General features: G+C 45.0%; 1 protein-coding gene across 2 annotated transcripts in view; it reads right to left on the bottom strand.

Annotated features, from left to right (window-relative positions):
• Nucleotides 1-14,214, bottom strand: part of BORA (BORA aurora kinase A activator) — a 1,242,116-nt gene that overhangs the window by 985,543 nt on the left and 242,359 nt on the right. For both annotated transcript variants that reach the window (XM_044071743.1, XM_044071742.1), the window contains one exon: nt 2,857-2,902. In XM_044071743.1, coding sequence (XP_043927678.1) covers nt 2,857-2,902 — 46 coding nt within the window. The remainder of the gene's footprint in view (nt 1-2,856; nt 2,903-14,214) is intronic.

The raw sequence follows: 14,214 nt of genomic DNA on the forward strand, positions 1-14,214 counted from the left end.
ATTTGTGTGTTCTGTTCACTCACAGCCTCACCTCAGGCTTTGTCCCTACCGAATAGCGCACTGCCAGTCATCCCTCTCCATAAAGGAGGAGTGATTACAGACCCTGGAAATTATCACCTCATTAGCCTTACAAGTCTAATTTCTAAGGCTATGGAGCGCATCATCATGGACCTAATTAACAAGGATATAGGGAATTTCCAAACTATAGATCCCACGCAGTTTGGTTTTGTGAAGGGTAGATCATGCCTGCTCAACCTGGTTGATTTCTTTTGAGTCAGTCACCAGAGCAGTGGATGAAGGTAAGGCAGTTCATACAGACTACCTCATTCTGGCCAAGGCCTTTGATACCATTCCTCACTCAGGAATTATTGATAAACTCAGCAAACTAGGCATCAACCCCTATACCGTTAGGTGGGTAGCAAATTGGCTCACAGAAAGAACCCACAGTGTGAAAGTAGCGGACTCCAAGTTAGACTGCCGACCAGTCACGAGTGAAGTCCCACAGGGATTGGTCCTGAGTCCTCTTCTGTTTGGCATCTACTTCTTAGAAGTCGAGGCCAACACGGAGGACTCTGGCCGACCAAATTCGCAGACTGCAAGCTGGGAGCCATTATTAGCTCCCCATGTGATGCAGAAATCCTACAGAAAGGCCTCACTGAGACCAATGACTGGTGTCAAAACCATGGCCTTAAGATTAATGCCAAAAAATGCGTCATCCTCTTTGGGAAAAACTCAGTTCCCACTAATTACCACATCGATGGGAGCCCACTAAACATTGAAGGCATTGTAAGAGATCTGGGGACACAGGTTGACAGCAACCTCTCCTTTGACCACCACATTGCCACTGTGGTCAGAAAGTCCTTCTATGTGACACATCTCATTACAAAGGGTTTTTCATCTAGGAAGAAAGGGGTCATCATTTCTCTCTACTCTTCCCTCATTAAACCAATCAGTACAATGCCCCATTTGGCATGTACCTCACTAGACTCCTGCAACAGTTGGAGAGGCCACAAAAGTACCTCACGAAGAGGATCCTAGGCATTAAACACATGTCCTACACGGACAGACTCAAAAATTCCATCTATTCTCTGTCTCACAGTCTACTAAGAGGCGATCTCTGCTCGACTTATAAAAGCCATGTCTGACCCATCTCTGTTAGAAACGCTACATCTAAAGAAATCCCAATCCCTCCGCACCACACGCTCCAGTGATCTCAACTTAATTACCATAATCAACAGAAAATGCTGGAGGGACAGGTTCATAACCCAGAGACTACCCATGCTCTGGAATAGACTTCCCATACATGTCAAGCAGAGCATCTCACTAGCCCTCAAGTGAAATCTTGATGAGTGGATGGGTAATAGAAAGTTTACCTGGGGGATCACTCCAGTGGCTCTACTTGATAGAAGCACTGGAACTAACGACTGGCAGCATAATGCCAGAGCACTTCTATGGGCTAGACTTGTAAATGCTCCAGGGCCATTTGCCTAGTACACACCTATTAACCTATGAACTTATGAAATGATTCAAATTTAACTACAGATACATAAGCAGAGTGCAACAATTACATGAGGAATAACAGCGCCTTAGCGACACACTGTTAAGTAGCAAGAGAATTACATCTGGGAAGCTGTCAAGCAGAGTTAGCAGCAGCCTCAGGGCAACTAGTTACAGCAGATAGGTACTTAGTGTAGATGCCATCCTGCTGGAGCGTACAGATTAAGAACAAGTCTTCCAGTTTATTACACACAGTTGATTCCAAGCATTATAGTTTAAAATCAGCTTTATAAGAGTGATAGCATACAGAATCAATTGCAGTTCTGACGACAACGTTTTAAAATAAGTAACACGTACAAGTAACTGTTGCTTGCTATTCGTTCTTTGTATGGATAAAATGAGAGTTGCATTTGCACCTCTGGTATTTAAGTCAAATTCTTTACAGCTGAATGTCAGGCTATACCATTTGCACCAACTTGTTACCACTGCTTCTCATGATTTTTACAGACAGGGTGCCAAGGCACAGCCAAATCTGGGAAACTGTCCAGCATGGAGACCAAACAGTACCATCACTGTTTAGTAATGCCGTCATTTGGACAGAATTAGGACAGTAGCATTCAACATGCTTCTGCGTGACTTGCTACTTAGTGACAACCAGACTAATAAAAATCAGTACTTCAAAATAAGAGGGTAGATGATTTCCTAGAAAAGGCCAGCATAAACTCTATACATGGGAGAGGAACAGCTGCCCTCAATGCCCTCATTCACAAGTCATGACAAAGCTAAGTGCAACACTGCAAAAAGCAGATTAGTGTAGTGATTACAGTCTTGTGAATGCTGGACCAATATGAATTGATTTGTGAGATGCACTTTTCAAGGCTACTGCTCCGGTGTACATGTGTTCTTATGCTGTGGTTAGTGAATGTAACAGTAGAATACTAATAAGCTGCAGAAATGAGTTTTTTTCCGCACAGGACTGCTAAGCTTACTCTATCTGACAAAGTAAGAAGCTCAGCAATTCATGACAACCACAGACTAGAGATGCGAAATCAGTATAAGCCAAGAAGTGGTTCAAATATCTTAAAAGGAAGCTCCATGGGTAGCTGTCACTGGAATTATTCAGGGGAGCGCTTACAGAAAGGTGACTCCTGAGGCAGACCAAGGACAAATTGGAGAGATTCTCCCTCTTGGTTGACCTTGGAATGGTTCAGAATCTGCAGTTAAAAAAAATATCTTACATGCTCAGTCTGATGCTATTGTAACACTCACCAGTAGAAGTGAAAGGAAAATAATGTGAGCCTGAAAAGAGAAGGTATCACATATTAAGTGACTTACGAAAACAATAAAACTATACCTTACCTGCTCAATCGCTTTCTGTCTCTTCTCTTCAACTTCCTTATCTGTTCTAAACATAATAAGTATACAAGTGAAATACAACCCACCACAATAAACATGGTTCCATAAAGTAGACCACAAGCAAAATGCAAGGTGAACAGCAATAATATCAAAGCAAAGCAAAATAAATGACTTAAAGATTACAAAGCTAAAGGAAAGGTATAACAAATATGCTGAATGAGCAGAGAAAAAAGTAAAATTACATGCTTTTTCCAATGGGAAAGAAAGGAAAGTTGTGTTACGAATTCATTATAACTGTAATGTTTGAAAATATTCACTACTGTAGTACTGAGTTTCGAATTGTGCCTGCACACGTTCAACAGCCAGCCTGATATCCAAACCACTTCTCCATTCCTTCTACTGGCCAAGCAGACTTCCACCCACATGGATATTCGGATGTCAGTGATATAAAGGGGAGCTTTACAACATCTTTGCACCTTTCTTCCCCTGGCAGGTGCAGTACAGTGTACCACTGCCAAAGCAGGACTCCTACCTGGGATGTCCCATCCCCAGGTGCAAAGACCCCTACTGGAGAATCTCAAACCGTTTCTCCAGGCTGTTGCAATGAAGAGTAGGATAGGCCTGGTCAGGTGGTAGAGAGGGAAAGTGGAAGGAGCTAGACAGGGTACAGGGAATGGATAGAGAGCTCTGTTACTGGAACAATGAATATACTAAAATATCTTGTCACTGTTGAAGTGTCAATCCAGTGTCAACCCAACCCAAAGTGCAAACATGGAAAAAGAGATTGTGGGTGGATGGATCTACATTTATGCCATGTTTATATAGATTGTACTAATTTCTTCATAACTCACTCCTGCACTACAAACTCTTGGGAAACCTCAGAGGCTTGCAGATCAGAGGGTGCCTGGCCTGAGGAAGGTACAGGAGTCAAAAAACCCTGCAGAATAGCCATGACAAACCTGCCTGGCCCACGAAATACTGTCAATTTGTAATGTTTGGCAAAAATATTCACAGAGCCAAGTATCTGCTTCCAAGATTGCTTGGACAGTGACCCCTCTTAAGACTGTGGTAGTTGCAGTTTTAGAGTGAACTCTCACTTTACCTGGGATAGATGTATCATGGTGAGAAAAGAGGCTATTTCAATTAACTATTAATTTAAAAATGGTATACTTGTTGATCGTCTTTCTCTTCCTGATATTAGTAAATGCAATAAAAAGCTAGTCAGAACTGTAGTGCTTTGTTCTATCCAGGTAAAATCACAATTGTCAGTTAATGTCTAGTGACAGCAAAAACCTTTCTCCCTTATTTTGGGATGATAGGAAGTATACAGGGAGATGCAAGTCCTAGTTCAAGGGCAACTCTATCATAATCTTAGATAAACACAGATTAGCTTGTACTGTAACTCTGAATTTATCAAAGATTAAGAACAGCTGCGCCAACATACGGGGGTCTGGAATTATGAAATATCTAACGGATGTCAAAGCCTACTAGCAAAGCAGTCTTCCAGGAGAATAACATTATTTGGGGGGGGGGGGGGCGGGGGGGGTGAAGACACAGAAATGGCAGAGACATGTACCAGTAGACAAGCATTGTGTAGGCCTGTTTTGTACTGGTCTGACAAGCAGGTGAAAAAAAGAAGTTATGTACTCACCATAACGTTCCATGTGAGTTGTTCCATCTCGCCTTCATTCATCACTGATGGGTTTGGAGCCGATCCTCGGCTCTGACACGGCCGACTAGCAAGCTCAAAGTTCTCCAGTAGCTCGAGACCCCACCCCTTATCCCATAATGCACTGCTGGAATTACCTCAGATTTTGTTTGCTGCGTACCATATCATAGTACAATAATTATTCTACCCAAGAATAAATACACATTGAAAAACCAGGATGAAGACAGCCTTCAGATCAACTGTCAGCCAGGAGGGGGAAGGAGGGAGGGACGTGAGAATGAAGGCGAGATGGAACAACTCACATGGAACGTTATGGTGAGTACATAACTTCTTTATGTGAAGTTGTTCAATCTCACCGTTCATTCATCACTGATGGGTAGCGTCCCTAGCACCCTGATCTTGGGTGGCTCACGGCAGTACACTTTTCAGAACCATAGAACCAAATGAAGCCCTGTCCCTGGAGGCCTTATCCACTTTGTAATGAGTTAGAAAAGTGTAAGGTTTACACCAGGCGGCTGCTGCACAGATGTTATCCAAAGGCAATTTGGCTTGAAAGGCCGACTAGGTAGAAACTGCTCTGGTTGAATGAGCCTTTACCTTACTAGATAATGGCATTTTATGTCAAGCATATGTATAGGTGATGCAACCAGACAGCCACTTAGGGTTGTTTTAGCAACTGGTTTACCTTTCCTGGTCTCAGAAAAGGACACAAAGAGCCGATCTGATTTCCTAATGTCTTTGGTTCTGTCCAAATAAAATCTAAGTTGTCTATGAACATCGAGTTTATGCAACATATATTCCAATTTGTTGGTATGATTAGGGAAGAAAACGGGCAACTCAATGACTTGATTAATATTAACCTCAGAACATACTTTGGGCAGAAAGGATGGATTAGTTCTGAGAGATACTCTGTCAGTATGGAAGACCATGTAAGGGGGCTTGATGGAAAGGGCTTGGAGCTCTGACACTCTACGGGCTGAAGTGATGGCTACTAAGAAGATAGTTTTCCATGACAAGAATTCTAGTTCACAAGATGATGCAGGCTCAAAAGGAGGAAGAATGATATGAGATAACAAAATTTAAATTCCAGGGGGAATAAGGTGTTTTCACTGGAGGCCTTATATGAAAGGAACATTTTAGAAAAGCCTTAGACAATTGGTGAGCCATGATATTCAAACCATCAATTCCTAGATGGAAATTAGATATAGCAGCTAATTGTACTCGTACCGTAGCTGCTGCTGCTGCTCCTCTGTTCAAGGTTTCTGTAAAAAATTGTACGATAGAAGACAATGGCGCTTGATAAGGGTCAATCAAAAAGCCCAAATGGAAAATCTCTTCCATTTACTACGTTTCTGGTGGGAAGCCAACAAAATCTGACTAGTGTCATGGGAAAGATTACAGAGCCTGGCTATGCGGGGAATTGGAGCAGCCAAGCGGTTAGCTTCAGTGTCTGCAATGACATGTGAAGATCCCCTGATGGATGTGTCAACAAGTCCGGAACTGGGTCCAGGATCCATGGATCTTCCAGAATATGAGGATAAAGAAACTGGAACCAAATCTGCCGAGGCCAATGAGGGATTATGAGGATGATTGTCCATCTCAGCGACTTTGCTTTCCGTAAGAATTTGGATATCAGAGGAATTGGTGGAAATGCATAGAGGAGACCCAGGGGCCAATCATGGACAAGAGCATCCCTCGGGGAGTGACCTGGCATGGGAATTAGGGCAAAATAGCTTCTGCATTTGTTGTTGATGCGACTGGCAAAGAGGTCGCAGGAAGGCTCACCCCATTTGCAAAAGATACTGTCTGCAATATCTTGTTTGAGGGACCATTCGTGGGGCAACAAGATTGCTCTGCTCAGTCTGTCCGCTATAATGTTGGATTTGCCCGGGATGTGCGTTGCCAACAGAAAGCATTGGGATAACAGTGCCCACTGCCATACTCTGAGGGCTTCTAGGCAAAGGGGATAAGACTTGGTCCCGCCTTGTTTGTTCAGATACCAGACCACTGACATGTTGTCTGTCTGTATTGCAACTGTCCCTAGAGGAAGAGAGTCCTGAAAGTATTGCAACGCTAAAAGCGCTGCTCTCATCTCCAGGACATTGATATGCAGATGTGATTTTTGATCTGTCCATGTGCCTTGGGCAGTCTTTCCCTGAAATACCCCCCCCCCACCCTATCAGGGAAGCGTCCGTGGTCACAGTGGCAGCTGGAGGGGGAAGCATGAAAGGACGTCAACCACCACTGAAGATCCTTCTTGCAGGAATTTATCGGGATCATGTGACTCATTGGAAGTTCTTGGTAAGACCATTGCGTGAATAGAAGCCATTGAAGGATTCTCATATGCATCCTTGCTAAGGGGATTGCTAAAATAGCTGCCGCCATCAATCCTAGAACTTTTAATACCTCTGCTGCTGGTACTCTGTTCTTTGATATTAGGAACATGATGTGTTGGTGAAGAATAGATATTCTTTCTGGTGGAAGGCGAAGAGTGGTGGTTGACGTGTCTAGTTCTGTCCCAATAAACACGATATGCTGCGATGGCAACAAGGCAGACTTTTCGAAGTTGACTGTAATGCCTAGCTGATCGCAGTGTGTCAGAGTAGCCTCTCTCGCTTGAAGAAGTTGATGCCTGGTGGTGGAGGTAAGGAGCCAATCGTCTAGATACGGAAGCACCTGGAATCCTAGACGTCTCAGGTGAGCCATGACTACTGCCATGCACTTGGTGAACACTCTGGGGGCTGTAGTGAGACAAAAGGGCAGAGCTCAGAATTTCCGGAACCACATCTTTCCTGCCCTCTGACCTTTGGGAAAGGGTCGAGTGGGGGGTGAAAAAAACGGACTCTGACGGCAGTCTTTCCTTCTTGCTCACACCTGGTTAAAGTCTCCTTCACCTTTGGCCCAAACAAGGATGAGCCGTCAAATGGGGTATTATTAAAGGAAGACTTGAAGAGTTCTGCGAAGGAAAGAACAGTTTTGTACCTACAGACTGTAAACACTGCTGCAGTCATTACACTTGGGTTAGCCTGCCATCAGGTGGTTCCCCAGTCGGCCTGAGTTCCAAAGTCTTGGTCCGGCGTCTGTTGCTGTCGCCTCCTCCCTGGCGTCAGTGCGACAGGGGTATATAAGATGCAGCCGACGCCATTTTCTTCAGTTTTTCTTGCCCCAGATGTCAGGTGCCCCCAAATAGGTAGGCAATTGAAATTGCTAATAAAACATACATAGAAAAGCAAACAACAACTTTCAGTTACCAGCAAATACTCCCCATAGGTATTAAAGGGCAGAAGGCATAGGTACGTACCAGCAAGTAAGAGGGGAAGGAGGGAGGGTAACCTGGACTGCAGCAGTGTTTAAACTCGAACATCTACATTTATGGTAGGTACAAAACTGTACTATGTTCGTGTTACACTGCTGCAGTCATTACACTTGGGTGGAATCCCAAAGCTGAGGTAGGGAGGCTGGTTCTATAAGGCATTAGGGCTGGCTATAAGGCCCTGCAGCACAGCAGTGGCAAAGTCAGCTCTGGATTTGGAGTATAAAGGCAAATGGTAATGCTTGGTGAAGGTATGCACAGAACTCCATGTTACTGCTTCCAAAATATCCTTGGTAGGTACTCCTCTGAGGTAGGCAGTTGAAGTGGCTGTTGCCCTGGTGGAGTGAGATCTAATGCTGCTAGGTAAAGGTTTCCCATGGTGAGTATAGCAGAAACATATGCAATGTCCTATCCATTTTGAGATAGTCTGTTTTGAAATGGCTTTTCCCTGTGCTCCTGCAGCATATGCTACCAGTAATTGCTCAGATTTTCTGAAAGCTTTGGTTTTGTCCAAGTAGAAGCGTAACTGCCTGTGAATGTCCAAAGAATGTAGTAGTTTCTTCCCCTTTGTTCTGTGGTTTTGGATAGAAAGTTGTCAAATGAATAGTTTGGTTTAGAGCCACACTTAATACCACCTTTGGCATAAACGTAAGGTTAGTTCTTAAAGACACCCTTGTCCTGGTGGAAAATGAGGAAAAGTTCCACTGCCATTAGTGCCTGTAATTCTGAAACTCTTTGTGCTGATGTTATTGCCAGTAGCAGAGCAGTTTTCCAGGAGATGTTTTCCAGGAGATGTATTTTAATTCTACTGTGTTAGCTGGCTCAAAAGGAGATCAGGTTAATTTTTCCAAAACAAAGTTGAGGTCCCAAGATGGGGTAGGTGCTCTACGGGGCGGTCTTATGTTTTTAGCCCATCTGAGGTACTGTTTGAGCAAAGAATTAGAAAAAATTGGTGGATCCGTGTTGTAATGAGCAGAAATGGCTGAGGCGTGGATCTTGATTGGTGAGAAGGAGAGGCCCTTGTCCAGCATCTCAGTTAAATATTGAAGTATCTGAGGAATGTTTGGGACAAGAGGGTCAAGGCTATGTGCCTGGTTCCAGGCACAGAATCTCTTCCATTTATCCGAGTAGGCTTTCCTGGTGCTAGGCCTTCTGGCCTCCAGAATGACATTCATAACAGCTTTGGAGAGAGACATTGGTTGCTTGACTAAGGAATTTTCCATGCAGCTAGGTTTAAGTTCTTTAGCTGGCTGTGAAGTATCTGATTGTTGTGCTGTGTCCGCAAATGTGGGATTTGAGGCAAAATCCAGGGTGGTTCTTGTGCTAAGATCTTTAAGATTGGGTGCCAGTGCTGGCGTAGCCAGTCTGGTGCAATCAGGATCATCTTTGGCTCGTCTTGCCTGGCTTTTATGAGTACCTTTGGAAGGAGAGGTAAAGGAGGGAAAGCGTATACTTGCATGTTTTTCAAGCTGAATGAGAGGGCATCCACTTTCCATGCTTGTGGATGGTAACTCCTTGTGCAGAATTTCTGTAGCTGGCAGTTCATTGGGGATGCAAACAGATCTATGTCCGGGCTCCACCATTTTTGTGTTATCATTCTGAATACTTGTGGATTCAATTCCCATTCGTGGGGATTCATGATGTTTCTGCTTAGGGCGTCTGCCAGTGTGTTTTTCTCTCCTGACAGGAATTGTGCTTGTAGATGAATTTGGTAGTCTAGAACTGTGTTCCACAAGGTCATGGCTTGTCTGCAAAGGGGGTAGGAGTGAGTACCCCCTTGCTTGTTTATGTACCACATAACTGTGGTGTTGTCTGTCTTTAGTAGTAGTTGTCCTGGATGCAGCAGGTCCTTGAAAGTTATAAGTGCATTTTGTACAGCTAGCATCTCTTTTTGATTGATGTGAAGATGCCTTTGCTCTGTGGGCCACTCACCCTGAATACATTTTCCTGCCATGTGTGCTCCCCAGGCATAATCCGATGCATCTGTTGTCAGTGTTTGCCTGGCTGTGGGATGAGTAAAAGGCTGTCCCTTGTTGAAGTGACAAGCTTGAGCCCACCATCGAAACTCCTGTTGAAGGCAAGGAATTAGTGGCATAACTGTTTCCAAACTTTGACAGTGTTGAGACCATACACTCTTTAGGTACCATTGTAGTTTCCTCATATGCAGTCTAGCATATGGAATTAGTAGTATGCAAGATGCCATGTAGCCCAAGGCCTGCAGAATTTTTCTTGCAGGGATTTGGGTCTTTGTTGCCATCAATTGAAAGTATTGAGTCAGTTGTCCTTGCTTGTCTGGCGTGAGATAAATCTGGGCCATTGTGTTCAAGCTGGCACCCAGGAATATTATCTGTTGTGAGGGCACTAGTTTTGATTTCTTTTCGTTTACTGTGTACCCCAGGCAACTTAACTTTTTTACGAACACCAGATTCTTTAGAAGAATGTCCTTGCTCTCTGCTTGAATCAGGCAGTCGTCCAGGTATGGATAAATTTGAATTCCTTTTTGCCTGCAAAATGCAATTACTGGTGCCAGGCACTTTGTGAAGACCCTGGGCGCAGTAGATAAGTCAAAGGGCAGTGCAGAGAATTGATAGTGCATTGAACCAGCTAGAAATCTGAGGTATCTTCTGCAGTTTTGTCTGATAGGGACATGCAAGTATGCCTCCTTGAGGTCCAAAGTCACGAGCCAAGCTTTCTTGCCCAGTATGGGAAGAAGCTGCTGTAGTGTCAATATTTTGAATTTCGGAACATCCAGGTAAGTGTTTAGAGAAGAAAGATCCAGAATGGGTCTCCAGGCTTTGTCCTTTCTGGGAACCAGAAGAGAGTCTTGAATAAAATCCTTGTCCTTGCTCCTGTGGTGGTACCTTTTGAATAGCTCTCATGTTCATGAGTGCTGTAATTTGTTTTTGAGCCTCTGCCCATTGATTTGGTGGCAGATTTGGCATTCCTTTAAACCTTGGCAAAGTGTGAAACTGGAACTTGTAACCTTGAGATACAATGTTGAGAACCCATTTGTCTTTTGTGATGCAATGCCAGTTGTGATAGAAAAGTGCCAGTTTTCCTCCTAAGGGGGCTGCCAAGAGAGAACTGTTTGGCAGCTGTAGTGGGAAGTCATTGAGGCTGCTTTTTATAAGGTTGTGGCCTGTCTTCCCCTTCTTTCTGGCCTGTACCCCATTGTCGAGGCCTGCAAGGACCTTGTGCTTGACCTCTACCTCTTGGATGTCTGTATCTGCCTCTTTGAGGTCTGTCTGTGACTGGAAAGGACCAATTCTTTGTTGGCCAATTTCTGCTAAAACGAGGAGGCTGAACCTGTAAGAAATCCTTCACTGTTTGCATGGATTTTGCCTTATCCTCCATCTTCTTTAATACCTCCTCTGCCTTAACTCCAAACACATCCCGCTGCAAAGGTGCATCAAATAATTTTGCCTTAACATGATCTGGTAATGTATGTTCTTTTAAACAAGCATGCCTTCTAATGACAGAGCCTGTAACTGCTGCTCTACAGGAGGTCTCTAAGGAATCCAACCCACATTGCAAAGTATGTTTTCCCACTTGTTCAGCTGCATGCAATAAATCCAGCATTTCTTTAAAATTAGGATGATCTGAATCTGGAAGTATCTTTTGTTTCAACTGAGACAATAAAAATTGCTGATATTTCAGCATGTGAAACTGGCAATTTAAGGCTCTCATTGCTAAAGTTGCAGACGTATATACTTTCTTTCCCCATCTGTCTAATACTCTGGAATCTCTGTCAGAGGGGACTGGGTTTTTTGCTGATGAGGCCTTAATCCCTTTGGATCCCTGAGAAATAGTTTCAGGGTCAGCAACAGGGCTTTTATACAGAAATTTGTGAGAGTCAGGGACTCCAATATCTATATGGTTTAACTGGGGCTGGAGGGTAAGGAGTCAGGGTTTAAGCTGGATTCAGTGTACACATCATTCACAATATCTAACACTGGTGGAATAGCAAGAGGTCTGTGTTGAGGCAATAAAAGGAAGTCTCTGCGCCTTTTCTTGGATTCTGAATAATCCTGGCCTTCCCAATGGAAATGCTCCCTTCATGGTATGCAAGGTCTCCCCAAAGGAGTAGTCCTCAGGCGGAGAGGCTGATGGAATTGATTCCTCAGCATCAGAATCCTCATAAGGTGTTAAGAAATATCCTAGGTCTGAGGATGAATCTGAAGAAATGGACACCTGGTCGGAAGATTCATAATCTGCATCCTGTCTGGGCCTTTTATCAGGAGGGGGATGGGACCCCCTGATCAGGGTGATGAGGTCTTCGGCCATTTTGAGCATTTGTTTCCTAGGCATGGAAACCTGTCCTGGAGAATGCTGCATCTGTTTCTTTGTTTTTAATGGGGCCTTAGACTTAGCAGCGGGTTTAATGGTTAACTGGGTAGGTCTGAAGACTCCCTCTGAAGCTGTGGATTGCTCAGCTACTTCGGTTCCCTCAGAAGGGTTAGTTTCGGTAGGCTGAAAACAGAGTGTCCGAAGGCCCAGCCAGCTCCACATGGGAGTCGGAGGCGGTCTGCGGTTCTGTGGATGCGGTCATCAGGGGCTGCGTATGCGCCTCGCTGAAAACCAGAGAACCGGCGACCGGCCTAGAAGAGGCCTCGTCGGATGTCTGTCCTTGTCTATGCTTTTTATGTAATGCGGTCATCGGAAGTTCTGACGGCATGGTGTAATTGAATTTTCTGCCAAAATAATGTCAGGCAAAATCAAACAGACGTTTAATAGTGCGCTTGTTAAACCTAGCACAAAACCGACAACCAGTGACGTCGTGGTCTGGGCCTAGGCATGGAATACAATAGGAGTGGAAATCCTTATGAGGTATTTGCTTCCCACAAGAAATACAGTTATTAACTTTTACTGACATCGGTCTGAGGAAAGAAAAAGTTTCCCCAACGGGGTACTTAGCTTTGTAGAAGACTTCGGTTCTGGATTCGGAATGAAAATCTCAGGAGTCGGCCAACCGGCACTTGCAAACTGCTTCTGCTTCGGGCACCGCGGGGCAAGAAAGACTGAAGAAAATGGCGTCGGCTGCATCTTATACACTCCTGTCACACTGACCGTCAGGGAGGAGGCGACAGCAACCGACGCCAGACCAAGACTTTGGAACTCAGGCCGCCTGGGAAACTGCCTGATGGCAGGATAACCCAAGTGTAATGACTGCAGCAGTGTAACACGAACATCAGAGTCGCATCCAGGCATGCATACGGAGAGCGATTCCTGTACCTGCAGCTCTGCTCGAACCATCAACTGCATATGATATGAGATGCATGGACGAGTTTGCTAACGAATTGAGGGTAGAGAGCTGACTGGCAATCTTATCGGATACACTCAAAGCTACAGCACCCTGAAGAGCATCTCCCAATTCCTTAAGGAGAGATCTCTGCAGTCTGGTAAAATGTGTCAAGTAATTCAGTGATCTGAATGAGAAAGTCGCTAAACTGAACATGCGTTTCCCATATCTATCCATGATCCTAGATTCTCTATTAGGAGGATGGATAGATGAGGAAGTCTCAGATATTTCCTTTTTGGTGGTTGCCACCACCACCATGGCATTAACAGGGACTCCCTTGGTCAAAAAGGACTTATCCACAGGGGCTGAAATAAACTCATTAGGCCTCCGAGGAACAGGTTCCATAGATTCTGGAGACTCCCACGCCCTACGAGAGACCAGATCCATAAGCTCATCATAGGGCAGAGATACCCAAGAGGTGGAAGGTTGAGACCCAAACGCCTTCAGGAGAACCGACTCATTCTCAGTAGGGCTCTTGGACTGCCAATCACCCCTCTGCCTAAGGATTTCAAGAATCTCCGCAAAGGATGTGTCCTCAGAGGGGGATCTAGGGGACTCTCCGCAAAGGAGATGTTCTCAGAGGGGGGTCTGGGGGCCCCTTCTGATTCATCCAGGTCTCCTGGAGGGAGTCCAAATGCCTCCTCTTGCATAATCTCTTCCTGGGAACCTCTTGAGAAGGAACTTCTGGAGAGGTCTCAGAAGAGCAGGGAGCGCCCTGTGGGGCTACCTGAGGCTCTGGGTCTCTACGTTTGGGAGGACCAGAGGAAACAGACACAGGCACTTTAGGGGAAGAAGAGGCCAGACCTTGAGATGAGGAAGTCTTGGGAGACGACACTCACCTCATGGCATCGAAAGCACCTCGGCTCCAATGAGAAGGAGTCGATGGCTCCGATGGAGCCACAATCTCCTCCCGCACCGAAGCCATGGGCTCAGAGCCCTAGGTAGGAGCCGTGCTCACCAGAGCTGAGGCCCCGAGAGGAAGAGTCGGCACAGACAAGTCGGTGCGGCTATCCTCCCCGGACCAGACATGAAAGTATTGGTTCCTATAGTCCCTGGTGGGCACTGAGGACGTCCGAGCAG

Source organism: Protopterus annectens, chromosome 5.part0 (genome assembly GCF_019279795.1).
Source record: "Protopterus annectens isolate FY-2018-M chromosome 5.part0, PAN1.0, whole genome shotgun sequence".
Classification (NCBI taxonomy): Eukaryota; Metazoa; Chordata; order Ceratodontiformes; family Protopteridae; genus Protopterus; species Protopterus annectens.